At 42.7% G+C, this 27,866-nt stretch overlaps 4 protein-coding genes, 1 long non-coding RNA gene and 1 other non-coding gene across 10 annotated transcripts in view; 4 read left to right on the forward strand and 2 right to left on the reverse strand.

The window, feature by feature from the left end:
• Positions 1 to 1,143: 1,143 nt before the first annotated feature.
• LOC122775490 (carbohydrate sulfotransferase 1-like) lies at positions 1,144 to 6,459 on the forward strand. Its single transcript, XM_044035376.1, has 6 exons — positions 1,144 to 1,344; positions 2,980 to 3,308; positions 4,076 to 4,289; positions 4,377 to 4,603; positions 5,417 to 5,634; positions 5,763 to 6,459. The coding sequence occupies exons 2-6, from the start codon at positions 3,018 to 3,020 to the stop codon at positions 6,097 to 6,099; spliced, it is 1,287 nt and encodes a 428-aa protein (XP_043891311.1). The 5' UTR covers positions 1,144 to 1,344; positions 2,980 to 3,017; the 3' UTR covers positions 6,100 to 6,459.
• A 1,447-nt stretch (positions 6,460 to 7,906) lies between these two features.
• Positions 7,907 to 10,880, reverse strand: LOC122775849 (microtubule-associated protein 9-like). Its single transcript, XM_044036053.1, has one exon. It carries the CDS (start codon positions 10,878 to 10,880, stop codon positions 8,004 to 8,006), a length of 2,877 nt encoding a protein of 958 aa, XP_043891988.1. The 3' UTR covers positions 7,907 to 8,003.
• Positions 10,881 to 12,321: 1,441 nt separating this feature from the next.
• On the reverse strand, positions 12,322 to 21,910 carry LOC122776023 (proton myo-inositol cotransporter-like). 4 transcript variants are annotated; one of them, XM_044036341.1, is made up of 13 exons: positions 21,780 to 21,910; positions 19,234 to 19,706; positions 18,388 to 18,547; positions 18,040 to 18,248; positions 17,826 to 17,934; positions 17,581 to 17,744; positions 17,102 to 17,216; positions 16,098 to 16,223; positions 15,108 to 15,226; positions 14,829 to 14,981; positions 14,509 to 14,681; positions 12,630 to 12,698; positions 12,322 to 12,547 (listed from the first exon to the last, which is right to left on the reverse strand). In XM_044036341.1, the coding sequence occupies exons 1-13, from the start codon at positions 21,905 to 21,907 to the stop codon at positions 12,539 to 12,541; spliced, it is 2,007 nt and encodes a 668-aa protein (XP_043892276.1). In that variant the 5' UTR covers positions 21,908 to 21,910; the 3' UTR covers positions 12,322 to 12,538. The 4 variants fall into 4 exon arrangements, with proteins under 4 accessions (XP_043892276.1, XP_043892275.1, XP_043892278.1 ...); XM_044036340.1 differs by having other exon boundaries at positions 12,322 to 12,698; XM_044036343.1 differs by lacking the exon at positions 21,780 to 21,910 and adding an exon at positions 21,411 to 21,655 and having other exon boundaries at positions 12,322 to 12,698.
• On the forward strand, positions 15,222 to 17,499 carry LOC122776024. Its single transcript, XR_006361155.1, has 3 exons — positions 15,222 to 16,038; positions 16,882 to 17,008; positions 17,117 to 17,499. It is a non-coding gene; the product is annotated as an uncharacterized LOC122776024 (long non-coding RNA).
• Positions 21,911 to 23,067: 1,157 nt separating the features above from the next.
• lrrk2 (leucine-rich repeat kinase 2) overlaps positions 23,068 to 27,866 on the forward strand; it is a 31,139-nt gene continuing 26,340 nt past the window's right edge. The window contains exons 1-4 of one of the 2 annotated variants that reach the window (XM_044035328.1): positions 23,212 to 23,264; positions 23,453 to 23,681; positions 24,932 to 25,017; positions 27,098 to 27,207. In XM_044035328.1, the coding sequence (XP_043891263.1) occupies positions 23,546 to 23,681; positions 24,932 to 25,017; positions 27,098 to 27,207 (332 nt within the window). In that variant the 5' untranslated portion in view covers positions 23,212 to 23,264; positions 23,453 to 23,545. Of the gene's footprint in view, positions 23,682 to 24,931; positions 25,018 to 27,097; positions 27,208 to 27,866 lie in introns of both variants that reach the window. The other variant, XM_044035327.1, reaches the window with a different exon arrangement.
• On the forward strand, positions 26,671 to 26,742 carry trnaa-cgc. The gene has a single exon. It is a non-coding gene; the product is annotated as a tRNA-Ala (tRNA).

Genomic DNA, 27,866 nt, shown 5'->3' on the forward strand with positions numbered 1-27,866 from the left:
GTCCATTGGGACCATGGCACCAACTCAACAGGAAGTCAGCCATTTTGAATTTGGCGTCCATCTTTGGCGATTTGCACGCTTCGTAGATAAACAAACTTGTCTGAGCACGTTTGTTGTGCCATATAACTTTGCCATACATTGACCAATCACTTTCGAAACGTCACGCGTGACACAAGAGACCGACCCCGAGCACGTCTACGGATCCAAAAGGAAGTTGGGCCATTTTAAATGTAGCCGCCATTTCGCCACAAAACAGGAAGTGCCCTGTATCTTGGCCGTACATCAATCAATCCGCTCAAAACATCCTATGTGAGAGCAGGGGCCGGCTCTGAGCATGTCTGCAAGTCATAACCTGCACACAGGAAGTAGATAATCCAAAACAGGAAGTGCCCTGTAACTTGACTGTACATTGACCGATCTGCTCGAAACTTCCTATGTGAGACCAGGGCCCAGCTCTGAGCATGTCTGCAAGCCATGACCTGCACACAGGAAGTAGATCACCCGAAACCGAAAGTGCCCGTAACTTGACCGTACATTGACCGATCTGCTCGAAACTTCTTATGTGAGACCAGGGGCCAGCTCTGAGCATGTCCGCAATCCATGACCTGCACACAGGACATAGATCACCCGAAAGAGGAAGTGCCCTGTAACTTGACTCTTCTGAGAACGTTTATAGTACCAACATAAAACATGTGTCAATTTGTAGGAGACACATCGGAGGCAAAAAAGTTATCAACCATTCGCCACGAAACAGGAAGTGCCCTATAACTGCGCCATACATTGACCGATCGCCTAGAAACTTCATATATGACACAAGACCCTGAACATGTCTACATTATTATTATTATTATTATTATTATTATTCTGTGGCTTTGCAGTCGTTTTTGATGGGGTTCAGGAATAAAAGTGAAGACTGTTGAGTGAGGGAGACAGTGAGGTTGCTGCATTCCCCATTCGTTTAGTTATTTATTATTTTATTTATGTATTCATTTCTTAATTTATTCGTTAATGTATTTATAATAATAACAATAATAATAATAAACATTTATCGACCTCCGCACTAAGCAGGCGCTTAGTTCGCTTATGGACGCGACCGAAATAACGTCAGTATTGTCTCCATGCCAGAAACGGCATCTCCTCCTCCTCCTCCTCCTCACTGACACACGCAGCCTGGTGTGTAATTGCCCCAGCAGCGGCGGTGGTGGAGGATGAGGAGAGGCTCACGCTCGCCGCAGCATCAGCACCATCAGCAGCAGCAGCAGCAGCAGCATCGTCATGTCACCGCCTGCACGGCCACTGTCTGCCCGCCGCCTCCAGCTGACTGCTAAAACACGCAGGAGAGAGGTAACTCATTGCATGCACGAACCGCCGCCATTCGATGCGCACTGGTGAGTGTGCGGTGTTGAGGGATGAAGCTGCGCTGATGATGTGACTGGAGGTCAGTCACGTCAATGGTCCGTCAGTCTTTTAGACATTTAACCTTTCACAGAACTCTCCCATATTTTGAATGAACAGACCGACAGCTTCAGAGGATAAAGAATTCCTTCATACCTCAAGCCCTGAATATCAAAATGGCTATAAGGCATCCTCAGTAATTTTTTTTTTCCAATATAATCATAATTCCTTTTTTTCTTGTGATGACTGTACTATGGTTCGTGGTAGATGTATAGATTATTTTTAAACAGGATATTCCACATTTTCTTTTGGGAAAATATAGCCCATCGCATCTTTATATGTCACAAAGCACTTCAAATATAGGGTTTACAAAAGGTGATGAGCAGCAAGAATAGAGCAGAGTCCTCAGAGAGCCTCCACCAAGGCTGCTTATTTTCTGTATTACAACCAAAATCTAACAATTTCTTCTGTGAGCTATAACCGACATCCTCAGAAAATGTCCTCAATATCCACTGTTCATATTTTTCACACTAAAACACTAGGGGTCAAGATATCAATTCGGTGATATATCGTCGTCTGATACACCGGGGCAAATGTCAATATTTTAATTAACAAATGAATGGCGCTCTAAAGTAAACACTCTCTGCCAGTTTCATAATTTCCAATGCATGATAATCAATTTGACAATGGCCCCATGTGTGAACTTCCCTGCTCTGCCCCTAGAGGTCAGTCTAGCCACAAGCAGCCTACACTCCCTGAGGTACTGATGCAGCACTCCAGTTAGAGCTCTTTAAATAACAGATGCAGCACAAGCAAGTTCGGTGTTCTACAGGTTGGAAAAGCTCTGGAACTGGTGTGCGTGAATGCCTACGTAAGTGTCATTCAGTTTCTGCTTGTTGTATTTAGTTACATGTTCTGCTCGTTAGTTTAGCCCCAAACAAATACTGTTCAGTGATCGTTTAAATCCTAATTGCCTGTTTAAGACCAGTTACAGTTTTTCTGTCACAAATTTGTATTGCGTTCGCTTAACATTGTCTTTTTACACACTATAAGAATGAAGGATGGTTTAACACCGGAGATATAGTTCAATTATCTACAATTATGAATTATTGCTACCAAGTTGTAGTTACTGGATATTTCCAGTCTAACTGTATATCTGTTTATTCATTTGTGTTATACAGAAACCACACAAAACTGTTGCAGAGTTGTGAACAGTGATTGTGGGACTGAAGTAAAAGACGTAAAAGATTTGAGACTGGGTCCACTGCAGTTTTTCTGACCGAAGACCTAGGCTAGATTATATACATATATTTCACACCCCATGTTTTTTGGCTCCAAAAACACGTGGGCTGGCTCCCATCAGATCTAAGTTTCCCTTGTTAACGCCCCTTTTTTTTATAGCTTTTATGTGATGGCGTCCAACTCAACTCTTTTGGTTCTGTCAGAATGATGGATTCCTGACGGCATCTTCAGCGTACTGCACGTCTTCCCAGCCTCATAACAGAAGGATATACAAAAATAAGAATTAGCTGTGTGAAAGTAAAGCAATATCGAATATAACGTGTTTTGTTTCCTGTTATTCAGACGTTGCTGCGGCTTCCCAGTCCATCCGTGTAGCCATCATGAACCACTTTGGGAAATTCATGCTGCTTCTTGTGTTAGCCTTCGTCGCTATCCAGTACGTGGCCATCAGCACCTTCTTAACCAACCCCTTAAGCCTGTTGTACTCTGTGGTTGTGGTACCCACACGCCAAGCTGTTAACTGTAGCCCTGAGACCCTCTCCTACACTTCATCGGCCCCTGCCTTCTCTCCACCCACGAATGATTCCAACGTGAGAACGCACATCCTCATTCTGGCCACGACACGGTGCGGATCCTCCTTTATTGGGCAGCTGCTCAACCAGCATCCAGAGGTACGAGTGCAGTTTGTAAATATGATTTGTTTCATGTCAAATTAGCGTCACACAAATACTACCACAGGGGGACAAAACTGAATGAGACTCTCACCAAGAACATGGGGACACAAGGAAAGATGGGTGTTTGCCATTAGGGCTGCAACGATTATTCAATGAATTGATTACTATTCGATGGCTGAATTGACCGTCAACTCTCTTGATAATCGATTAATCGGTTTGAGTTTGTTTCTTTGCTCCATAGAACAAAGACATCATTTAAAACATCACATTCGTGATGATCATCAGCCAAAGTCTTTATTAATTCTTGCCCACACCAAGATCCATAGAGAAGTTCATGGCACACAGGAGCTCTTTGTGACATTGGTGTTTGGATTTAGCCAAGCAACACAAACGTACCATATGGTACACAGTTTTTCTCGATGGACTTCGGTTTGGGAGACTGACAAGTTTACAACGATATACTGGACGATGAAGCAGAAAAAACATTCTCGAGGTATCTTAGACTGAAGCAGGTGTACATTTTACTAGGTGATCCTTTTGTTCAAAGGCTAAATTATGTATTTCCTTGTGTCCCCACTGGCAGCTATGTTTTCACTTAAAGGGAATGTCCATCTCTCAAACTGGTTCTCTGCAAAGACGGCGCTCACGCAGAGCAGATGGTGACAAAAAAAACAAAAAACTGTCACTTCCATGAAACTGTCACTTCCCACTCGGCCATAAATTGTCTTTAAGGTTTTGTTTGTTTGTTTTTTTTCAAATCCCAGGTGTTTTACCTGTTTGAGCCCCTGTTTCATGTCCATTCGATGCTGCGTCCTCACCTGGAACAGAGTCGGGACTTGGATTGGAGGAAGACATTGATGGGAGCAGCCAGAGATCTGTTGAGGTCTCTGTACCACTGTCACCTCAGTAGTTTGGAGAATTATATCCAACCCTATCCTACCAACCACTCCACTGACCATCTGTTCAGACGAGGCGCTAGTAAGAAACATTCATTAGTCACTTGCTGGATGTTGGGTTTGTCTTTGTTCCACCGTTGATTGTATTTATCTGTATTTCTATCTGCAGGCCAGTCTCTGTGCTCTCCTCCTGTGTGCAAGGTTCCTCAAGGTCCACATGAGCAGAGCCTGGTGCTGAATGACGAGAGGGAGTGTAAGAAGAGATGTGGGCCGCTCAGCATGCCGCTGGCCTCTGATGCCTGCAGAGCCAAACGCCACACAGCCATCAAGACAGTACGCATTCCCCAAATTAGTGACCTCAGAACGCTGATCGAGGACCCAACACTCAATCTAAAGGTAGAGAAGTGTGTGTTTGCGTGAGGTACTGACACATAGTCGGTGCTGACTGTACTGTGTGTTGGGTCCTGTGTGTATAAATTGCTATATACACTAATGTGGACCAATGTCATAAATTCATTATTATTTTTGAGCTATATATTGTTCTATATCAACACTTTTGTTTTCAAATTCTGTGAAATATCATCAAAAATGTTGTTATTGCAATCACTGTGTAAACTAATGTCCAACTAATTCTATGGATTGTGATTGTGCAGCGAGGGAGCTCAAAGTTAACATCACATTTTCTTATTAGCACAGGGAACGTGTAGTTTACATAAAATAACATAAAAGAGGCTAATAATAATAGATAATGGAGGTCAGCCTTGAAGCATGGGCTTTTTTTATCTCTATGTCTCAGTAGGCTGTGTTGCCTTTCACTGGCACACACACTTACAGAGCAGAGATGGCTATGGAATCAACCGCACAGTCAATACTTCATTGTGCATCATTTACAAGCCGGCAGGTGACAGACAATGACAGTAATGAAACCTCTGTACTTGTGTAAATACAGCTGCATAGGGGTCATTTTCGCACGAGATATTTCACTGCAGCATATCAGACATGGTTTTCCTGATAAACCCTGATGTGCCAGAGAAACAAGTGAACAACTGTATTTAGCTGTAGGCGACTGGACTGGATAGTTGAGTTGAAGACGTTTCGCCTCTCATCCAGAAGAAGACTATGACCCGGATGACAAGGAAGAAGTTAGGCTGATGTTCAGCGTGTCACTCATTTCTCATCATTCATCACCATCGTCGTCGTCGTTGCCAGGTGATCCAGCTTGTCCGAGACCCGCGCGGCATCCTGGCATCTCGTATTGAGGCATTTCGCGACTCTTACCGGATGTGGCGTCTGTGGAGAGCAACTGGACGCCGACCTGCTAACCTGGACCTGGGACAGATCCGCACGTTGTGTGAGGACGTTCTCAAGTCTGTGTCCATAGGCCTGGCCAGACCCGACTGGCTTAAAGGGAGGTACATGCTGCTCAGGTGAGGAGGACCTAAATAACAATCTTCAAATGGAGCAAATAAAGAGATGTTATCAGGTATAAGAAGAACGGTGTCCAATTTATTACCTATAATCTACTACAATGACCTGTCCTGTCTTCTTTGGTCAGGTATGAAGACATGGCCAGGTTTCCTCTGAAGAAAACCAAAGAACTCTATAGGTTCCTTGGTCTGGATCTTGACCAGAGTGTGAAGGACTGGATCAACAACAACACTCACGACAGCAGTGGTGTGTCGTCCCGACGTAAGTTCACCACAATTCGAGACTCTGCTGCTAATGCAGAGAACTGGAAGACGAAGCTCTCGTTTGACATGGTGGTTTACATTCAATCTGCCTGCAAACCACTTCTGCAGCGTCTGGGATACAAAGCTGTCTTCCACTCAAGAGAACTGAAGAACTTTTCTCACTCTTTGGTGGAGGACAGGATGTTTCTCCCTTTTTTTTAGTCGGGACTAACGTTTTTAACGTTCGTCCAGTGTGTGTTTAGACGGGACATTATTGTGCAGGTCCTCTGTGATCCAGGTCTTCGTATCCATGGGCAACCATTTCAACCAACACTCCAAAACATATGTCATGAAACATCCACAGAACATCAGCTCTTATCAACAATAGTTCCTATTTTAATTGTGAAGGTCCTCAGCCATCCAGGTCTTTGTAACCATGGGAAACCATTTACTGTTTGAGCACACATATTTGTAATTATATATTTTGTAAAGACAGTAATTGAAACCATTTAGGAATCTCATTCATAAAATGGTTGAATGGTCTGTTTGTTATTTCATTAAAAGGCCAGGGAGACAAAAAACTGTCCTTTATTGTTGTCCTTTTCCAATCAGTAATGCTTTGTGAATGTTGCATGCAAACACACATTTACAGTACTCTGGTCCTGGCAGCTGCAAACTCCTTACACCAGCATGTCCAAAGTCTGGCCCGCGGGGCAATCACGGTTCAGAAAATCACCTACTTAAAGAGTAACTAAACCCCTAAACCTCTTTTTTCAGGTTAAAACTAGTGTTTATGGTTATCTAGTAAAATTATTCACTGATCCAGGTCCAACTCTTGGTAGTTTTGTGTAAAGTATTTGAATTACATATTTTGTGTTAAAAAATGGGTGTATGTACTGCCTTCTCTGGATAAACACCTCCCATTATATGTGAATTTTCATATTAGCGGGCTCTTACCGGGCTGTCGTCACTGTCCTGGTTGTCCGTCACTAACCGTCCTCCTCTAGCCACACCCCCAGAGACACAGCTGCGGGGGGGGGGTGAGGGAATTGTAGACATTAAATTTAGCAAGGAATTGTAGACATTTCCTTGCTAAATGTCGGAGATTGACGCATGTTTTCAGGATTTTTAACCGATCTACAGTGCGGCATCATTCGGTTCGATTCTTGTGTCGGACGTCGTGCTCATGACTCTTACCGCGACGTTACGTATAGTATCGGAAACCTTGAAACCTCGCCAGAGCGAGGAGTATCGCTAATGGAGAAGCCAAAAAGAAATGGGGAGTGGAAAAGTGCCCTGGGGTCGCCTCTGGCTTGGGGCCGTCCCACTGTGAAATAATCCCAGTGTGTGTGGGCCCTACAGTGGCCACACACATTTGAGCACTTGATGGAACGATTGCTGATTTTGCCCACAGTTCATAGTATGTTGAAGATGTCTGACTAAAGGCCTGTACACACTCTGCAAGAACAGAGACATTTGTTCTTTTTCTCGAGGTGGGAAGAACGAGAAGAAAGTCAGTTCTTTGCCCGGACATTTCAGTAGGAAGTTCTCATCGGAAATGACAACATTATATACAGCTATAGTATTGATGCACTGGTAGAGTCAGTCAGTCATCATCTAACCGCTTTATCCTCCACCAGAGGGTCGTGGGGGGGTGCTGTGCCAATCTCAGCTACATCGGGCGATAGGCGGGGTACACCCTGGACAGTTCGCCAGTCCATCGCAGGGCCACACACAGATAGAGACAAACAACCATTCACTCTCACACTCACTCCTATGGTCAATTTAGAGTGTCCAATTTACCTAATCCCCACATTGCATGTTTTTGGACTGTGGGAGGAAGCCGGAGAACCCGGAGAGAACCCACGCACACACGGGGAGAACATGCAAACTCCATGCCCTTGTTCCAACCGGGGCTCGAACCCGGGTCTTCTCGTTGCAAGGTGCTAACCACTACACCGCCGTGTGGCCTGCACTGGTAGAGTGATTTATTATAAATAATAATAATAAAAAAGTACAAAAGCCCTTTTCTTATGTCAAGTCAGGTTAGGGTAACCAAACTTAAAATGTAACACAGCATTGGTGATATTTAACTTTTCAAAATGTTGTAGTTTTATTTGGAGGATTCAGTGGTAGAAGTTTGCCGTCTTTAGTTTTTCTTCGCTCCTGTGTTTGAGATCTTTTCTTGCCAGCCAGTCTTCATACGCCTCCAAAGCCTTTTTATCTCTCTCTTCTTTTTCTCTCATGCGTTCCTCCTCTGCTTGCTTTCTTTTAAAGTCTTGGCACTTTGTCATGGCTTGCTTCTTTTCACACCAGTTGCGGAAATTCGACTCGTTATTCCTCTGTTTCTCCAGCCACTCCTTTTGCTTTTTGAGCGTTAGGTTGTTTTCCTCTTCTTTCTCTTTTATGCACTTTTCTTTTTGTAGATGATCATGTTCCTTTTTCCATTTTTCAAATGCTTTTTGAGCAGAGCGAGTTTTCTCACATTTCTCTTGATTGATTTTGAGCTTCAAGTCATTTTCAGCTTCTTTCTCTTCTCTGTACCGCTCTTTTAGCAGATGATCGTGTTCCTGCTTCCATTTTTCAAATTCCCTTTTCGCAGACTGACTTTTCTCCGCTTTTCGCCTTCTGCTCGCTTGCTGCTCTTTTCTCCTCATGACTTGCTGTTGTTTGGCCTCCGCTTTGAGACTCGCTTTCCTTTTCCCCCAAGCTTCATATGACGCGACAGCAGCTTCCTTTTTCGCTTGCTCTGTCTTTTTCTTGATTTCTTCCTCTTCTTTCTTTGTTTGCATGTTCTCTCTCGACTTTTCATTTTTCATTTTAAGCCATCTGTGATAAACAGCCGCTCTGAGTACATTTACAGTAAGGGGCTCAGACTCTGTTTGCAAAACTTTTTGGTCCAAAAGTTTGAGCGTTCCCAGATACTTTGGTTCTATCTTCATAGAGCATGTTCTCTGGAATTTGGATTTGATGGATTGATTTTTGGTTGTTTCGATTTTATTGATTTCTGGATGAGAACTTGAAATCCTGGCGTCAGATGTTCTTTCCTGGTTGTGTGAGAATTGAGCGACACAATGAACTGAGTGACTATCCAAGTCTTCATTAAATTCTTCAAAAGGTTGATGGAACCCGGGACTACAGCTCCTCACGGCAGTGGGGTTGGATGTGTGAGCGGAGTGGATAGAGGGAGTACGTGACCTGTCGAGGTCCTGGGTTACGGCTTCTTCAAGAAACTTCTCTGCAACTTGAGTAGCGGGACTCGGTGGCTCCCTCTCTGCAGCACTATCTGCTAAAGGCACAAGTTTAAAGTCCAGTCTTGATAGATGTCGAGTCTTTATAGTGTTATGTCCACCAATGGAGGGATCTGACATCACATTTTGACTCGACTTTTCTAAAGGACTGCTGTTTCTTTGCATCTCCAGGAAGGCAACTTCATCTAAAAGCTCCACGTCTTCAGTTCTGGCTCTAGACTTCTGAGTCTTAAATGCACCAACCCTGTTTTTTGATTTGGGGGGTTCCGTTACAGAAACATATTCATCCTCATCAGAGTCAGGGTAGAGGTCTGCTTCAGAGGGACTGTGGATTTTTTGCATGTTCTGGAATGACTGTTTCATTGTCTCCTCATCCACTGGACGTTCAATGTCATTACAAGATTGATAGATAGACAGATGTGCTTTATTGATTTCAGAAACCGGTTCGTTTTTGGCTCTGGACTTTCCAGCCTTTAACACATCAGCTTTGCTTATTCTTGATTTGAGGAGTTCATTCACACAGTCGTCGTCAACCTCATTGAAGACACCGGAGCGGGAATGGTTGCCTGCTTTTGCACTGCTGGTTCTCTGACATTTCAAGAATGAGTCTTCCTTTGAGCTGTCGTCATCTGAAAGCTCCAAGTCTTTCATTCTGGCTCTGGACTTTCCAGCTATTTGTACATCCGCAGTATTTATTGATGATTTGCAGATCTCCTCCACAGAATGATCAACATCTTCATCAGAATGGGAGTAGTGGCTTGCTTCTGAGGCACTGTGGTGCTCTGAGTCTCTCTTCCTGCCTTCTTCGCCTGAAAGCTCAGCATAGCTAATTCTGGCTCTACATTTCCGACCCTTAAATGCATTTCTGACCCTATTTTTCGTCGATTCGAGGAGTTTCTTCTCAGAATCATCTTCAGAGTCAGAGTAGCGGTCTACGCCTGAGGGACTGCAGATGCTGGGGGCTTTCAAAAATGACTCTTTGTTTGTGTCGTCGTCGTCGTCTGAAAGCACAGCTGTGTTCATTGTGATTATAGACTTCACGGCCTTAAATGCATCAGCCCTATGTTTTATTGATTTATGGAGTTCATCCATAAACTCATCTTCAGCCTCACTGAAGTCACTAGAGCAAGGGTGATGGTCTGATTCGGAGGAACTGCTGATTCTCTGGGGGTTCAGAGATGATTTGCCTTGATCATATGAAAGCTCCTCATCATTACAGTTTCCAGCCTTGAGTGCATCGGTCGTATTCTTTGTTGATTTGGGGGGCTCATCTTCAACCTCATTGAAGTAATCAGACAAGGATTGGTGGTCGTCATTTAAATGGTTGCGAATACTTTGGGTGTTCAAGAATGAGTCTGAAAGCTGAAAGTGTTTCGTTCTGCCTCTAGACCTCCCAGTCTGAAACACACCAGCCCTATTTTTTGTTGATTTCAGGGGTTCCCTCACGGAATCCTCTTCGTCCTCTGCTTCAAGGTCTGCTTCTGAAGAACTGTGGATTTTGTGGGTTGTCATGAATGCACCTTTCTCTGTGTCGTCATCATCTGAAAGCTCAAAGTTGTGGAGTTCATCCCTAAACTCAGCCTCAACCTCACTGAAGTCACTAGAGCAGGATTGGTGGTCCGTTTCTGAGGACCTGCTGATTCTTTGGGTGTTCAGATATTTGTGGCTTTCCCCACATATGCCGTCATCGTTTAAAACCTCAACATCATTGACTGTGGCTCTGGACTTCCCAGACTTAAATGCATCAGCCATGTTTTTTATTGATCTGGGGAGTTCTTTCACAAAATCATCTTCTCTCTCACTTAGGCCATAAGAGCAATTGTGGTGGTCTGCTTCTGTATCTTCTGCTTCAGCATCCTGAGGTGTATTCCTTTTGTTTTTCATTCTGAAGATTTTAATGAACTAATAATGCCTTGCTCTGGTTGTGCTGTTGATCCACAGGTTGCTACTGAGCTTCCCGTTGGTTGGTGGTAATGTTTCACTGCAGTTTGCATCTGTAAAGTTGCATTAGCGCCCTAGTCTGAACTGATTCTTCCATTACATCTCTGTTCTTCTGTTCCGTTGTTTTACAACAACGGTTGTCAGCTGTAGCTGTTTTTCATTAAGTCTCCCTCTCCTCTCTTTCCTTCTTCTCCTTTACCAAACACGGCCTCCTACCCCTTCTCTTCTTCCTTGCTTTGTCTGAGAAGGTAGGTCGATGGTGGAGATTGAAATTGGTGCATGACACCTTTTATTTCAAAACCCTTGTATTGTTTATGCTGCTGCTGCACGTTATCTGGAACATATAGATCAAAGGCAGATGACTCCTGTCGTTGCCATGGCAATTCATGCAGATCAAAGGCAGATGAACACATCTTGAACGCAGTTTAAATTACTGTATTATAGCACAGTATAGCCGTGGAAATGTTTGGTGTGGTACGTGTTCATGCATTAGTACCCAAGACCGTTCCATTTTTGGAGCCCTTCACTTAAGGTACCAGAGTAAAATGGTACGGTACAGTCTGACCAGCTCCGTTAGAAAAACGCCACGTCTTCAATGTTTGTAATAGGCCCACGGCTGCCTCAGTAGTTATGTCTAAGCACTGAGACTTTCACAAGATGGGCATAGACATGTCCCGGGTTTTTGGCACCATCAAAAGGTCTAAGATCTTAGAAGTGCTGGATCTGGCAGGATTCAATGAAGACGAGCCATAATCCAAACTCACCTCTCACATAGACGAGTGACACCTCTCACATAGACGAGTGAAACCTCTCACATAGACTAGTGAAACCTCTCACATAGACTACTGAAACACGTCCCAAATACACAGAAAAAAGTCTCAACAGGAGCAAGAGAAAAAAGGGGTTCGTCAGTCATGGCTGTTGTTTTTTCTAACTTCTTCAAGCGCTGCTGTTCTCACTTCCTATAGCAGCAGGAAGGAGAACTTCAAAATAATAGCCTTTTACACACTCTCACATACACTAGTGAAACCTCTCACATGAGTCAATCTTCATTGGCGTATCATCTGTGAGGAAAGGGAACTTGGCTTGTGACCACAGTGGTGCAGTTTGAGTCTGTCCATCAAATTCTATGATCATTGGCATTTACAATGTACCTTTCCCCATATATACCCCCCAGCATCTGTGTTCCCTTGCATGGTTTAATACATTTGATCCTGAAATAAAACAAAGGTGAAAAACATTGTAGAAAATATCACATGTGTTCCCTTTTTCAGGATTTTTTTAATGAAAACAGTTATGACAAAACAATGGTGACTGGAGCAAATGTTTACAATCAGACTATTATGTAGTAATTGTGACAGGGAAGACAAGAACAACTTAAACAGCAGAAAGAAGAGCAACTCCTAGCTGAGACTTCCAAAAACAGACCGCATCTAGGACGCTGTGTAAAAGTGTTGTTCAGGTCACCATTATCTGAGCTGTGGAAAGAAGGAAATGAGATTCATAATTACAAACGTTGTAGCATGGCAACAAAGACCTCGACTCTGAAGCAGTACTTACAGTTATATATGCTATGCCACTGTCTGACCCCACAGTTCCATAGTGTGGCGAGCTGAAATCCAAACCTTGCTAGAAAATTGAAAATTGAAAAGGGAATTGCACGTTTTATATTTCCTTTCCTTGCTCCAACACATCTGATTCAATCTCATGGTGTCATCTCCCTGGTGAGCTGTGGTGAGGTGTGTTGGAGCAGGGAAACATCTAAACCATGCAGATCAGTTGGTCCCCAGGACCAGGATTGACAAAACCCCGGCCCCTGCTGTATGAAGGCATGAACCTCACTGAAAACATGGGGAAAAAAACTGATTTAAGCTACATAACTACTAAAGTAATCAAATATATGCCTGCTTAAGACTACAACTGTGTTAAAAAAATATTTGTGATGAAGAATATGATCTGCGTGATCTGAGTGAGTGAGTGAGTGAGTGAGTGAGTGGTTTACAAACTGCAGTGCTCACATTCTTTACATTTGCTTGACTGGGTGGATAAACTCATGTTTTCAGTGAGAGCCCAAACGATGCCAGGACCACATCATGAACGACACTTCAAAGAGTTTGAACTAGGAATTCACTCTCACAATATGACACGAAATTATCTTTTTAATTCTACACAACCACCACCTGATTCATTTACACCAACACAGATTTTCAGAGAAAATCACCACCTGGTTTCTCAGGAAAAAATGTTGCCGTTTGACTTTTTCTGCAAACACATCGAGAAATTTGAAATAACAACAAAAAAAATTGCAAAAATGAATACTGTTGCTCACCCTTTACAACCGTCAGTGGGTTTGTGCAGCGTCGACAGCGACAGTGTGTCACGTTTGTGCAGACAAAAGTGTTTGAATTTTAGCTTTTGACCTTTCATTCATGTCATATAAATATTATAAGTGTGTTTGCAGAAACGTACAATGGCAACCCACTCCACAGAATCTACACATACACTAATGTCCACGCTCCACATTGGGGAACCTGACAGAGAACAATGAACATAAGATTTAATTCGTAGATACAAGAAAGATACAAGCAAGGATTTATGCACTGGACGACGCGGAAAAGATGCGAAACTTGCGTCACTAGTTTCAGTCACTCAAGAGGAAACATTTTATACATAAATTCATGTATACGTATAAAAAGGAGAGCACCATATTCCGATTAGCTGCCACATTGTTCGTATCTGACTCAAACTGTATGACATACAGATCAAAGTTTACGGCACGGAACCAAGAAAGATTTACCTTTCTTAATCCTTAATCCAGACAGGAAATTCAGAAAGGAAAGCTTTGAGATTTAGCTCAGAGGACGGTACGTTATTGTACCCATCAGTCCCGTCACCCATTACAGTATCTGCTCAATGTGAAACGAACTGAAGATTTTCAGTCGTGTGGTTTAGTCACTGAAATATATGTGCAAATCTAAAACAATGCATAAAAAAACCCCATGCTGATGGAATCTGTGTCAGTACCTCATATAACCGAACTTGAGAAAACCTGAAATAGGTTAAACAACACAAAGATAAATATTTGAATGTTTGATTGCTTCAGGCACCCTTGGCTGTGGACAGTAGTGTAACTTTAACACGACTCAAACTGAAGAACAGTAAACAGAGAAACTGAGGAAAAGAGAGAGTCCCCGGAGCAAGAGGAAATACCAGTTATAGTTATTCAGTTGAGAAATTATTCATGGTTTTTTTGCTCATGGTCCACTGCAGAGAGCAACATGGCTGCCTTTCCTCTTCCCCGTATGGACAGTCTTTCCCTTACGTCAACCCAACAGTGTAAAAAAAAACAAAAACAAGAGGAAGCCAGAGTGGAAGTAAAGACTTCCTAGTCTACATCTGAGGCATCAGTGTCAGAAAGGAGGCGGTTGCTGCCTTTTACCCGGACGTAGTGGACCTCGCGGTTGCTGTTGGGTGCCGAGGCTCCGCAGGAGCAGAGCGGACCGGAGAACAGGTTCTCAATGTCCTCCAGCTGCAGGCCCCTAGTTTCTGGGAGGCATCCCAGGACAAAGAAGAGACCCAGCACCACCAGGCCTGTGTACAGGAAGAACGCCCCTGCAAGACAGATTCACATGCTCAATTTTACTGATACAGATATAGATTCAATTTTTCTTTTTGAATTGAATGAGGCTTTTCCATAAACACTAACACTACTTGTTTTTATTTAACAAATTTAACAGCAGCTGACGTCGACAATCTTACCATAATAGGTCAGAAACTCTGCGACATGGAGGAACGTCAGAGACACCAGGACGTTGAAGATCCAGTTGACCCCCGCCGAGCAGGCGTTGCCAGTGCTGCGAGCCCACAGTGGGTAGATCTCAGAGTTCACCGTCCACGGCATCGGACCCATACCTAAGACAGACACACAGAGGAGGAAACTTCACATTCACGGAATGCGGCACTCCTGAGACCACATCCTTCATGATTGTACACATTCATCAATAAAGTGTGTAAAGAGTGAGAAGAACACTTTCAGACCTGGAGCGAAGAATGCAAGGTAGAGAATGAGGCCAATCAGGACGACCCAGGAGTAGGATGTGGGACAGTAGTTATAGGCCCAGATTGCACTGTCGTTTCCCTCTGTCATGTTGTAGCATCTGCATTTATTTAAAAAAAAGAAAGAAAAAGAAAGTGATATTAAAACCAACCTTTATTTTCTGGTTTTGCTAGTTTAGAACTTTGACAGTAGAATCTCTTTTTACTCCTGAAACTTCAGCTTCACAGAGAATGAGTCTTTCATTGCTTTGAATTACTACTATATATGAAGAATACGTTTACTCGACCGCCTTTTCAGCCTGGAAACTGAAGTAAGTGGGTTTTTTTTCTGTGTTTTTCTCTTGTGGGGGACATGGGAGCTGTTAATCTCCTGCTCCCACATTCGCTTAATTTGTGTCACTAAATCCAAACTGAGTTACAGACATTTGAAATGACAGGTGGAGGCAGTAGTGGATTAAAAACTGTGATGTAAAGTGACAGATTTTTTTCTGTGGACATTTGTGAGATGGGGCAAGACAGATACTGAACTTGGGAGGGTAACGTTCAAACTTGAACTATAAAAACCTGTTCTACTTCAAAATATACAGCCTATAATAATATCCACTTAGATAGATAGATTATGTTGTTCTCAGAGCCTCTTGTGTTAACCTCTTGACCTTATGTTTTGCAGTGAGTGGACAATCACAACAACAAAGCATCTGTGTGTGAGTACTTCATGTTCTACACCATGGATGAGGAGCTTAGCTGCTCCACCTGAAGGGACACAAGAGGCATCACAGACATGCAGTGCAACCGGTGACCGAGCTCCAGTGAAAAAAGGGACAGTCTGAGCAGATGGGCATCACGTTTTCAGAGAGAGCGAGCGAGCCTCCGTGCCATGGTGGTCACCAATGGTGGTCAGCGCTGACTTGAGGTCAGTATCTCAACCTCTTTCAATTACACTTCCAAAAAAAACCCCAATCCGTGTCTCACCTTCCCCACGCTGCATGATCTGTGGACGACTGACCGGCGGGAACGCAGGAGGAGTCGAACACTTGGGTTCCGTTTTCACGATAACAAAATCCACAGCTTGGATCCAACATGCACGGCTCACAGAACCTGAAGGGACAGAGCCGATAGTAAACGCTCACACAGCCACTGAGCAAAAGACAAACACAGACACAAAAACAAAACAATGCCCAATGACATTCAGTCTCTTCAGCGACTTCACTTGTAGCTAGAGTAGAGTATGTGATGACCATATCCATCCTACACAGACTTTACTACAACCGCTGCTTTATTAACCTTTTTCAGAAAGAGCAATGAAGGAGTTTGACACATGCACTACATCATGTCAATTTTGCCTCTGCTGCCACCTATTGGCTTTATATCAATCAACTTAATATCAATATGTTCTGTTTAAATCACATTCTATTACAGAGTTGGATTAAATTTGAGCAGTTTTTCATTTATTAGATTTTTTCAGGTCATAAAACTTGACAGAAACACAGTAAAGAGCAGTGTAGGGCTTTTTTTACTTTGGAGGAAGTGACTTTGACGTCGACCTCTTGTCAATTTTTATAAATGTTTTACAATCCTGACTTCCTCTGTTGTTGTGGGAACGAGACATGTGTCTCAGATCCACTGTCTGATAATTGAAAAACACATTTATCTCTGGGAATTAGTCAAAAAACTGTATATCTTTTGGGGTGAAGCGGCCCTTTAACTTTCCCTTTAAAGGCACTAAAGAAGGTGAGTATTACATCTCTTTATACAGATCACTGAAGAACCCATAGTACTGCATTTCACCTGCTCCAAGAGGAGAAACCCAGTCTTACTACATCTGGCTCTGTGTTCTATGGCTTCGAAAGACATCGATTAAGACATTTTATGGAGTAGAAAAGGTGAGTTAAGGCTATTCGCGTTATCTGTGACAAACAGCCCCTAAACTAATGGACTAAAGCACCTGCAACTGTAAATGCTTGACGATGTCTTACCCGTACTGTCTGCAGGTTGAGTTCTGAGAGTCGACTGAGTGGAGGGTCACAGGCGGGGAGTTCTGGGAAGACAGCAGGAACCCGACTGCCAACAAGGCCAGACTCAGCCCAGTACCTTTATCAGGAAAAAAAGACACAATTGACACAAACTGACTAACAATACTCATATTGATTAGGAACAAATAAAGCCTGCACATACAGTCAATGCCCTTTTTCTCCCCTTGAATTACGCTAATGTTGCCTCTGGCTGGCATTGCCCAGACATGTTCTCATGACTTAACCATTTCAATGCCATGCGTTTCATCGATCAATGGAAAAAAAAGAGTAAAGGATGTGACGACACACAACACTGTAGTGCAGGCATCACTGTCTCAATAAAACGCAAATAAATGCATTGATAAAAGACTGAATGTCAATGAATGAATAGATGTATCCATCATTTGTCAGGCTGTCACTGTAGTCATTTCCAAATTACAAACCTAAAAGACTGCCCAGGGTCAGCTTCCTGCGACCCACTTTCTCCACAAGCCAGACTCCAACCAGCGTGAACAAAAAGTTGGTTGCAGAGGTTGCAGCCGACAACCAGATGGCCTGTTTATCGTCCCGCACCCCGGCCATCTGCAGAATGGTTGCACTGTAGTACCTGAATGAATATTCAAATTTGGAAAATGATTTTGCTACTCAAAGAAAAGAAATAATCAAAGAGTCATAGAAGATCACCCACATGACGGTGTTTATCCCAGACAGCTGCTGAAACATCTGAAGGCCACAGCCGACGAAGAGAGCCCGGCGAGTCGGTCCGTGCCCAAGAATCTTCAAAATGACGAAGCCTCCTGCAAAACAAGGCAAGATCGTTCATGACTTATGAACTCCAAATATGTGCAGTAAGCACTTAATTCACAGTGTGTCACCGCTGCTGTCCTCAGACACATCCTCACCTGCTCCTGCCTCTCTCTCCTCTTCCTCAATGCTGGTTCGAATGGTGTCGTACTCGTCATCGACGTTCTGGCCTCCTCTGATCTTGATGAGAACGCGACGGGCCTCTGAGCTGCGACCCTTTTGGAGAAGCCAGCGGGGGCTTTCAGGGAGGAAGAAGAAGCCAAAAAACTGCAGCAATGCTGGGAAAATGGACAGACCCAGCATGTACCTATAGTGCGGGGACAACACGGCAGAACGAAAGGGAGAAAATAAAACTGCTGATTCGCAGGTTGGGGACTGAGGATTCACAGATTTTCGATGGCGATTAAAAGAAAAGAAGAATTCATAATTCATAAACATATGCACACCTCCAGCCGTCATGCCTCAGGAAGCTGAACGCTCCGTCCACCAAACTGGAAACTAACTGACCACCAGTGATGAAGAGGGAGTTTATGGTGACCAGCTGACCTCTCCGCTGAGACGGGGAAACTTCAGCGATGTAAACAGGAACGGTCATTGAGGCAATACCTGAGAGGGAGACATCGGGATTCAGAAGGACTTACCTCGCATACAATTCATTCGTGTCGGGATGAGAGAATCTTAACCATACTTTCCTCGTACGGCACTTAGTGGCCTTTTCACACCAGGTATTACCGATAGCATTCAAGTGAAAAATTCATTTTAACCACTAGAATACAATCTACAGATGAATGTTCACTGGTTTATCTACTGATGTTAGTAAAACACTGACTCCCAGCACCGTAGTCTATAAAGTAAATGAAAAGTAAAGTGTTATTAGCTTGCGGGGACACGGGAGTTGCTGGTCTACTCTTGCTCTAGTTTGATAAGTTTGTGTCAGTTAGGCAAATTATGTTTGAAGTTTGACTAACAAAAGCAGCAGTGGATCAACAACTCCTGTGTGTCACGGTGTCATATTACTCATTTTCTTCATGGACTTTGGTGCCAGAGAGTGAGCACTAGTCTCAGCTTCCAGTGGCTGTCTAAAAGCAAGGTTAAGCTGCGAACATTTTCTCAATGAAGGATTCCTAAACTATTATATTTATTATAATATAATAGTATATACTTATTTATATTGAACTAAATATTTTGACTTAGAGCCAGCCTCTGTGTTAAAGGCTGGTTTTAAATGCTGACAGCCAAAACCTGAATTATAGCTTTGCTTTATTGCTTTGAGTTTCCAAACACCAACTCACCTATCCCCAGACCAACTATGATCCTGCCAACAAGAAGGACCACCTTATCTGGGGCTAAACCCAATATGATGCTTCCAATGGCGAAGATGAAACTGGAAATAAGGATGCAAATCTTGCGCCCCAGCCAGTCATTCAGGTAGCCCCCACTCAGGGCAGAGAGTGCTGCAGCTCCAACCGTACTGGAGACCAGCAGCTCCTGCCAGAGAACGTTCAGGTTCATCTCCCTCTTGAGGAGCAGCATGGCCCCGGACACCACCCCAGTGTCATAGCCAAAGAGGAATCCTCCCAGGGCGGAGAAAAATGCCAAGACGTAGACAAATGTTGTCGTGGGTTCATCTTGGTCCTCGCGATCTCCACCTGCGCTGGGGTCCCCAGATGAAGATCCAATGAGACGCCGCTCTCCATCACTCTCTGTTTTCTGCCTGCTGGTGCCCGCAGAGTGGCTCATGTGCTTCAGGGAGTATACGTCCTGGCTGCAGGACATAGGGCAAAGTGAGGTTACGCTGACTGGGACTTAGGGTTAAATAATTTGGGGTGGATATTTCATTGCAAATACTTTTTAAACAGATTTTGCAACTTTTTAGTCAAACATCACTCTCTACAGAACCATAGTACATACTCTCTTACTTGGAAGAGAACATAGAACGATCTAAAATAGAAGACAAAAAAACGTCAGCCTTTGTAGTGTATTAGTCGTGGTGGTTCAAGTTGTGATGTCTTTGAAAAATGTTCAGGGTGAAGGATTCACTTAAAGGAACAGTAGGCAGGATTCTTAGGCACTGTGTTGATAAAGTAATAATAAAAAAAACTTTCACAAAAGCTTTCCAGCAAAATATAAATTGAGAGATCTGAGAGAGAGAAGTACATGTCCACACACCTTCTGGGCTCTGTTCACAGCCTCACAACAACTAACATCTATTTCTAATATCTAGATTCTGACCAATCACAGGGCAGGTCAGAGCTGTTCCACTACACCTACTCGTTCAACAGCTCCCCTCCGAATCAATATTGCAGCATGGGTGTAAATGTAAGAATTGACCGGTTTGACACATCTCTCTCTCTTCTTCCCTTTTCATGGCACCCATAGCACCCACTAGTGCAAAACAACCTGTAATAGCAGCACATCAACTCAGAACATTAATGGCATATTTCCACCAGCTCTACTCGCCTCGGCACGATTAGGTTGCATCTCCACTACAAAAAAGTACCTACTTAATGTGGGCGGAGTCATCACTGCACGGCTGAGTGAAACTGTGGTGACTTCGTTTTATATGCGACACACACACACACACACGAGTGACTAGTGACTTTACACCAGACGCCTGTAGTTGTTGGAGATTAACCCACGTTTTTAGGATCGTTAAGTAGTTTTAAGTGATCTACAGTTCGGCGCTGTTCGGCGTGATTTGTGCGTGGGACGTCTATTCCTGTGACGGCACTCTGACCAGTCAATGGCCGGCAGTCTGACCAATCATTGCATAGTACCTACTCAGCACGCTTTTGGAACCTCGTCTGAGCAGGTACTAAAAATAGTACCTGGTACCAGGTACTATGCTAGTGTAAACGCTACTTAAACTGTGGCGTGGTGTGGCGAGTAGAGCCGGTGGAAATATGCCATAAGAAAATTTAGATGACACAAATATGAAGTCAGTATTACTGTAAACATCAAAACAAGTGTAAACAAGATGTTTCAATTTCCCTCTTACTAATATGCTATATCATATATACTATATGAGCTTTAAATTATATCACAGAATCCCACCATGATAGATAGTTTACAGGATTTCAAAATAAAAGTGTCTGTGTTGATATGGTGTATAGCTCACAATAACAATGTATGAATGATACAAAATAAATTACTTTAAAAAAAAAAAAGGACATACGAATATAACTCAGTTATAACTCGATATTAAGTGGTGGGCCAGATGGAATGGACTAGAGGGCCGCATATGGCACGCGGGTCGCGAGTTTGAGACCTCGAAGTTGGTTGAGGAGTGTACTGTACAGTCATACGCAGATCAAAAATCAAGGCAGAGCTGAGAGTGACTAAACCGCGGTTCCACACAACAAGAGATAACACTGCCTCACTATTTAAATAGCGGACATTCTCCGTGACCGCTTATATGCATGTGTTCAGCGGTTGAGCCCCAATGACGCCTGTTTAAAACTATACTTACTGAACTAACTCAACTAACGATAAGGTCGCGGTCGGTGCCTGCGGTTGACACGACGAATACTTCCAGGTGGCGCTACGTCAGAGCTACGTCATGACGGACATCGGCCCCAAAAGACCAGCGGCTTCTTCAGTGCGACTCTTCTTTTCAGTCGTTTTCTTTACCACCACTAGTTATGTTATCCATCACAGTTAACCAGCGACTCCAGACTAGTCTGCCCTCCTCACTGTGCCACCATGTCTGTGCAACGTCAACCGTCACGTGACTTCCGTACGGAAAAACACGGCACACGCGAAACATGTATAACCTTAGCTCAGATTGTCCTTAATAGTTCAAATAGTTCCAAATTGTGCAAAGTAACTCACACTGTACCTGTGAAAATGCGTCTCCCTGCTTAACACACGAAACGGGAAGTTTGGTCGTGTCTTCACCAGATCATATGACCGCGCTGCTGACACTGGGAAAGCTACATGTACACGCCTATTTGTTATTGGATACATGCAGTAATGACAGCTCCTCGCGCACCTCGCAGCAGTGGCGTGCACAGACATTTCAGGGGGCAGGGGCTCTGGTGCAAAAGGGCACCCCTTCATAATTATTATTAAAAAAAAACAAAAAAACATTATAGAGTTGAACATGTTTTTACAAAATGACTGTATAAAAATAAATGCTCTTGCAATGAACTGGCAAGCCCACCCAGCTCCGCCCCACAATCCTCCAGAGAGTATCTGCTAAAGGCCCCGGTATACGTCCACACACAGCGCTCACGGACCCAACGCTCACCGTGTACATGGCTCGCACGCGGCATGTGCGTGGAAGTATATCAAGGCCTTAAGACTTCATGTTTTTTAGTGTTTGAATGAGAAAAGTATAAATACATAGAAATCAAATAAAGTAAAGTGATTGATACATAGACATATTAGTACTATTGGTTTGAACAGTGTTTTAATGTAACAAAGTACAAAATTCACATATGGTACTTTTACTCCACTACATTTCCTCTAACTATATTTGTAACTCTTTTTTTCTAGTCTTGATGAGCTGCTTTACACTACAGTTTTGATATTCACCCATTCACACATCTTTCATACCCATTCACACATGCTGAGCCCACAACCTTACAGTTGAAAGACAACTTGCCCTACCACTGAGCTACCATGGCTCAATCCTATATCCTCACTTTAAAAAAAAAGCAAAAAAACAGTACATTTTATATTAGAAAATTACTTTTGATACTTAAGTACAGTAAATGTCATATACTTTAAGACTTTTACTTAAGTAATATTATATATATATAAAAAGTGACTTCAACTTCAAAGTTTTTCTGGTAAGATACTTGTACTTTTACTCAAGTTTCGCTTTAAGACTTTTACTGAAGTAATATTATATATAAAAAAGTGACTTCAACTTCAAAGTTTTTCAGGTAAGATACTTGTACTTTTACTCAAGTTTCGCTTTAAGACTTTTACTGAAGTAATATTATATATATAAAAAAGTGACTTCAACTTCAAAGTTTTTCTGGTAAGATACTTGTACTTTTTACTCGTTTCGCTTTTAGGTACTTCATACAAGACTGGGTTTGAGTGATGAGAGGCGGCCTGTGCGGCAGTGAATCCCCCTTCTCCTCCCCCTTCTCCACCAAACGGGAAGTTTTCTCTAACAGGAGTCATGTGACGTGACCGCGGGCGAGAGTAACGTTACTGTATATGAGATGTATGACGTGCGTATACAGTCGGATTCACCGCAGAAACGACAAGGCCACCAAGTTTGCGGCTCGACGGACGGCGGCATGTCTCCTTCTCCGCCACAGCCAAGTTAGCGAAGCCGCGGAACGTGGTGTCAACATCGGAACAGAAAGTGTGCGACACCGCCGACAGCTCTTCATGTCGTGACAGCCACTTTTAGCAGTGCTGTAGCTAATGTGACATAATAGTGTAATGCGGTGTTATGATGTGACAGTGTTATTATTAGTATAATTATTATTATTATTATTATTATTATCGTGACATGAAGCTCTGCTCCGTCCTTCCCTGATGCTGTATCAGTGCCGTCAGTTGTCGGTTCGGAGGGAACGTCCCGCTTTACCTCGATGCTCGTCGGGTCGTCAGCTGGACGAGGACCGCGCATCGGCCAGCAGCATGGTTAGTAAAGAGGAGCTGGAGGAGAAGTTGGAGAAGCTGCTGGTGAGGCTGAGGACGCCGCAGGAGGACAGACAGCTGAGCACACTCATTCAGATCATCAAGGACCTGCTGTTCCTGGCGCACACAGAGCATGGTGAGAAGACGTGTGTGTGTGTGTGTGTACTCTTACCAGCCTTCTGTAAAGTTTAAATAAAAAAGGGATACTTTTTTTTACCAGATAATTACTTGGGTTGATGTTGAAGTCACTCTTTATAATATTGCTAAGTATATGACATTTAGTGTACTTTAGTATCAAAAGTACTAAAATGTAAAAGTATTAAAGAAGTGATGAGTTAGCATTGAGACATTGTAGCTCAATGCTAGGGTGTTTTCTTTCAACTGGATGGCTGTGGGTTCAATTCCTGGCTCTGCTAGTATATGTGTCCCTGAGCAAGACACTTAACCCCATGTTGCAACGGGTAAATGTGTGAATGACAAAACTGTAGTGTAACGCAGCTCATCAACACTAGAAAAGCTCTATAAATGCAGACCGTTACCAACTCTTCTTCTTCTGATTTTATGTGGTAGTAACAGTAACAAAGATAGTTTAGCCCAAAGTATTGGAGTAAAAGTGACATTTGCTAGAAATACAAACAAAGTAAAGTACAGAAATGCAAATTTAAGTATTTGGACTTTGTTACATTACAACACTGACTCTTACCTATGTAAGACCACTTCTCTGGCATAAACTAGAGATGAGTTGATGTAATATCACAAAATGTAATGTAGGGCTGCAACGATCATCAAAAATGAATTGTCCACTATTTTTGTTTTAGATTATTCCTAATAATTAAAAATTGTCAGCTTATTCAGCTTCCTAAATGTGAATATGCTCTGGTTTATTTGCTCCATATAACAAAGAAATCATTAAAAATGAAAAAAGAAAAACTTGGAAAGACAGATCAACACTTCTCAACATTTTATGGATTAAATTGTGACCTAAGGGTTGCTGGTGCAAGTCCAAATTGATAGGCAAAAGAGGCAACATGCAAACAGAGTGGACTATCTATCCATCCATCCATTTTTAAAAGTGTAAAAAAGCTACTGCATCCCTGTTTGGAAAAGTTGTCCTTCTGTATATTGTGGTATTGTGACATTATGAATCATTTATCAATCACTATCTTCCTCTCTTCTCCTTTCGTTATGTGTATCCTACTCTATTCCTTTCACACTGCCATCACTTTACTGCAACTGAACATGGAGAACTTTCATTCTTAATGTTGGGCTCCTTTTATTTAGGCTTTTAATAAGGAAAAGAGAGAAAACAAAACAGAAAATAGTGTTAGAGAATAGAGAAGGCTCCATCCTTTGTCTCATCACAGCCTGTGTTGCTTTGTCTTGCAGCAGCTGAACTGTTTGAAGACAAAGATGTCCATGGCCCTCTCCTGGCAGTGCTGTCATCCTACATGAACACCAGAAGAGTCCAGCAGGTAGCACAGCACAGCACACCACACAAACCTTTAAATGTGCAGTGTATTTTACGATGGTCATGCTCCCAGAACACAATGGGCCACCTTGGGACTTTGACTTCATTTGTTGGCTTTAAAACACAACTTATATCGATGACAAATGTCAGGGACGGGTCTAATCACTATGGTTCATGGTTGATTTATGCTGCTGTCTGTAGATCTTTGCTTACATAACACATTATACTGACTGATTCAGAGATGCGACATCACCTCCTCTGTGCAGCTGACTCGGCATGTTTATGGTATCTTGTGACCACTGTGCACGGCAGCTTATCAGGGGTGAGACTCGGTGCAGTAAAACACATAACCAATGTCAGACTGTGTAACTCATATCTGGGTTAAGTCACAACATACCTGTAAAACAATCCGACCCCAAAACTGGCAAGAAATCCCTCTCTGTATTTCTCAGTAAAGCAGCACCATTGCGCTAGTAAAGCAAGATGCCAGTTTGTGTACGGCTGAAAATGCCACAACAAACTGATGTCAGCAGCGTTTTGGTAATTACTCACAATTCTTAAGGAGAGTGACATGTAATCTCTGTCACTCTCTGCCAGTCATTAAATTAAATAACAACACATCTAGTCTGATGATGTTTGGACGCGGTGTGGGATCATGGGATTTGTTGTTTTGTCTTGCTTGGTTCTGCTATGTGTTGGCAGGGGTGTCACACTCAAATGACCTGGGGGGGCCAATAAGTATAGGGTGCCGGTGTAGAGGTAAAACAGTAGAAAACAACAACAACGTCAGTAGCGGGTGGGCAATATGAGTTAATATTGTGACACAATATTCCATCATGAGACTGCAATAAAGACCGTCTATGACCATAGTTCACAGAATTTCAAAGTAAAAGTGCTTGTTAGAAATGCTTCAAAATAAAGTCATATATATTTAAAGCAGAATAAATCTATAAATATCAAAAACGGACAGAAATAAATCTACAATTGTAGTTTATATACATTTGATTTAATTTTGAATGTAATACATTCAATAATGTGATAATAACAACTGAATTGTCTCATTACTGCCGGACATGTTTTCATTGTAACATGATATTAAGTGGTGGGCCCCATGTAATCGATTGGGGGGCCACTTGTGGCCCACGGGCTGTCGGGATAATGTACACTTGTCTTGTCATTTTTTCAAACATTTGAATGCTTAACTGTTATATGCTCATATCTTGAAATATGAGCTTCTGTAAACGCTGTAGGCACTTTGTTTGTTTGCTGGTTGGAATTTGAGTTTTTCTCTTTGATGTCAGGAGGAATGATTACATTCCTTAATGTAAATACAGCATACTTTACATATGCCGTGAAGTGCAATGTCATTTTGGTTTCCATGGACCAGAAGTTGCATAGTTCAAAATACAGGCGATGCAGACCCGCTCAGGCTTTTGAGTTGAGTTTTTAAGTTGACGTATCATCAAAATGATCTTGGAGACATCCATTGAATCTCATTTGTTGGGATTCCTAATAGCCACCCAGGAATAAGCCTGAGTCACTAAGTAACATTTATCAGCAGGAACAGAGGAAAAGCAACTGATGCACATTGCAATTTGACACTGCCTGATGCCACCACACTCAAAGTTAATGTTTCAATTGAAGCCTCCACTGCACAGGGGATGTAGCTCAGTGGTAGAGCGCGTGCTTCGCATGTATGAGGTCCTGGGTTCAATCCCCAGCATCTCCACTTCTTATTTAGCCCACAGTGAAGTGGAAGGCAGATTATCTGATGCTGCTCTCAGTTTGTGAGTCAGTACTGGTGTGTGGCAAAACAATAGGATAAATTCATGAATTCTCTGTCTTCTCCGTAAAAGAATGAACCTTCGTTTTAATTTCCCAGAGGGAACCTCCCAAAGGGATTAATAAATTCGTCCGTCTGTCTGTCTGTATAAGTGAGCTGCCTACGTATGTGGCTCAATACAGTAATGTTTGTTTTCTTACAGGTGATTCTGACATGATTTCATCTATGTCACGAAAAGCTGTCCAGCTTCACTTACTGAACTAATGTGTGTGATGATGATGATGTCATGTTCTTGCTGCAGGATGGCTGGTCCCTGCTGTGTCGGCTGTTTGAAATATGCCCTGGTGTGTTGGCGCAGGTGGCAGGACCTCTACAGGCAGCCACCGAGTGGGAGGTCGTGGGAGTTCACCGGTAAGTCAGTACATACGAGAACGAACCAATGTGCTGCTGTTGTGATGTGCCTGGAAGCAGAAGATGTCATCATCCACGTTACAAAGCATTCATGATGCAAAGAAGTTATTTTTCAGTGTACACACACACACACACACATTTTTGTAACCTGAACAAAAGCACACACTAAGTATGCCGAAAAGCAGGTTTAAAGCATTTTACCCATAGGTCATGGTAGAAAGCGTTCATGTTGTTATTTGGAAAAAAAAAAATAGAATATCCTTTATAATTTGCCACAAGATGGAAAAACAAATAATGAGTGATGTAACAGTTAGAATAATTCAATTAAACTCAAGTTTGTAAACCACTCACGCTTCCTGTCTTTACAAATGTGGTTGGTAGCTCATATCGATGATTGATTTTTTTTCTTATAAAAGAGACATTAGTACTACACGACTTCAATCAAAACAAACAAATATAAGAGACTTTTTAGTCTGTCATTTACTTTCTTATTTGACGTATTTTCAGCACACAGAGTCCAGATAAACACTGATGTTTATTGTGAATGTCGTCATTTGTAATATCTTTATTTTCTGCCTAATGATGATAATTTCACCTGGGACCTTTAAATAAATGGTGTATAAGTAATTAGTAACAGATTCTGCATGATCAATGTGATT

Source organism: Solea senegalensis, linkage group LG10, assembly GCF_019176455.1.
Source record: "Solea senegalensis isolate Sse05_10M linkage group LG10, IFAPA_SoseM_1, whole genome shotgun sequence".
Lineage (NCBI taxonomy): Eukaryota > Metazoa > Chordata > Actinopteri > Pleuronectiformes > Soleidae > Solea > Solea senegalensis.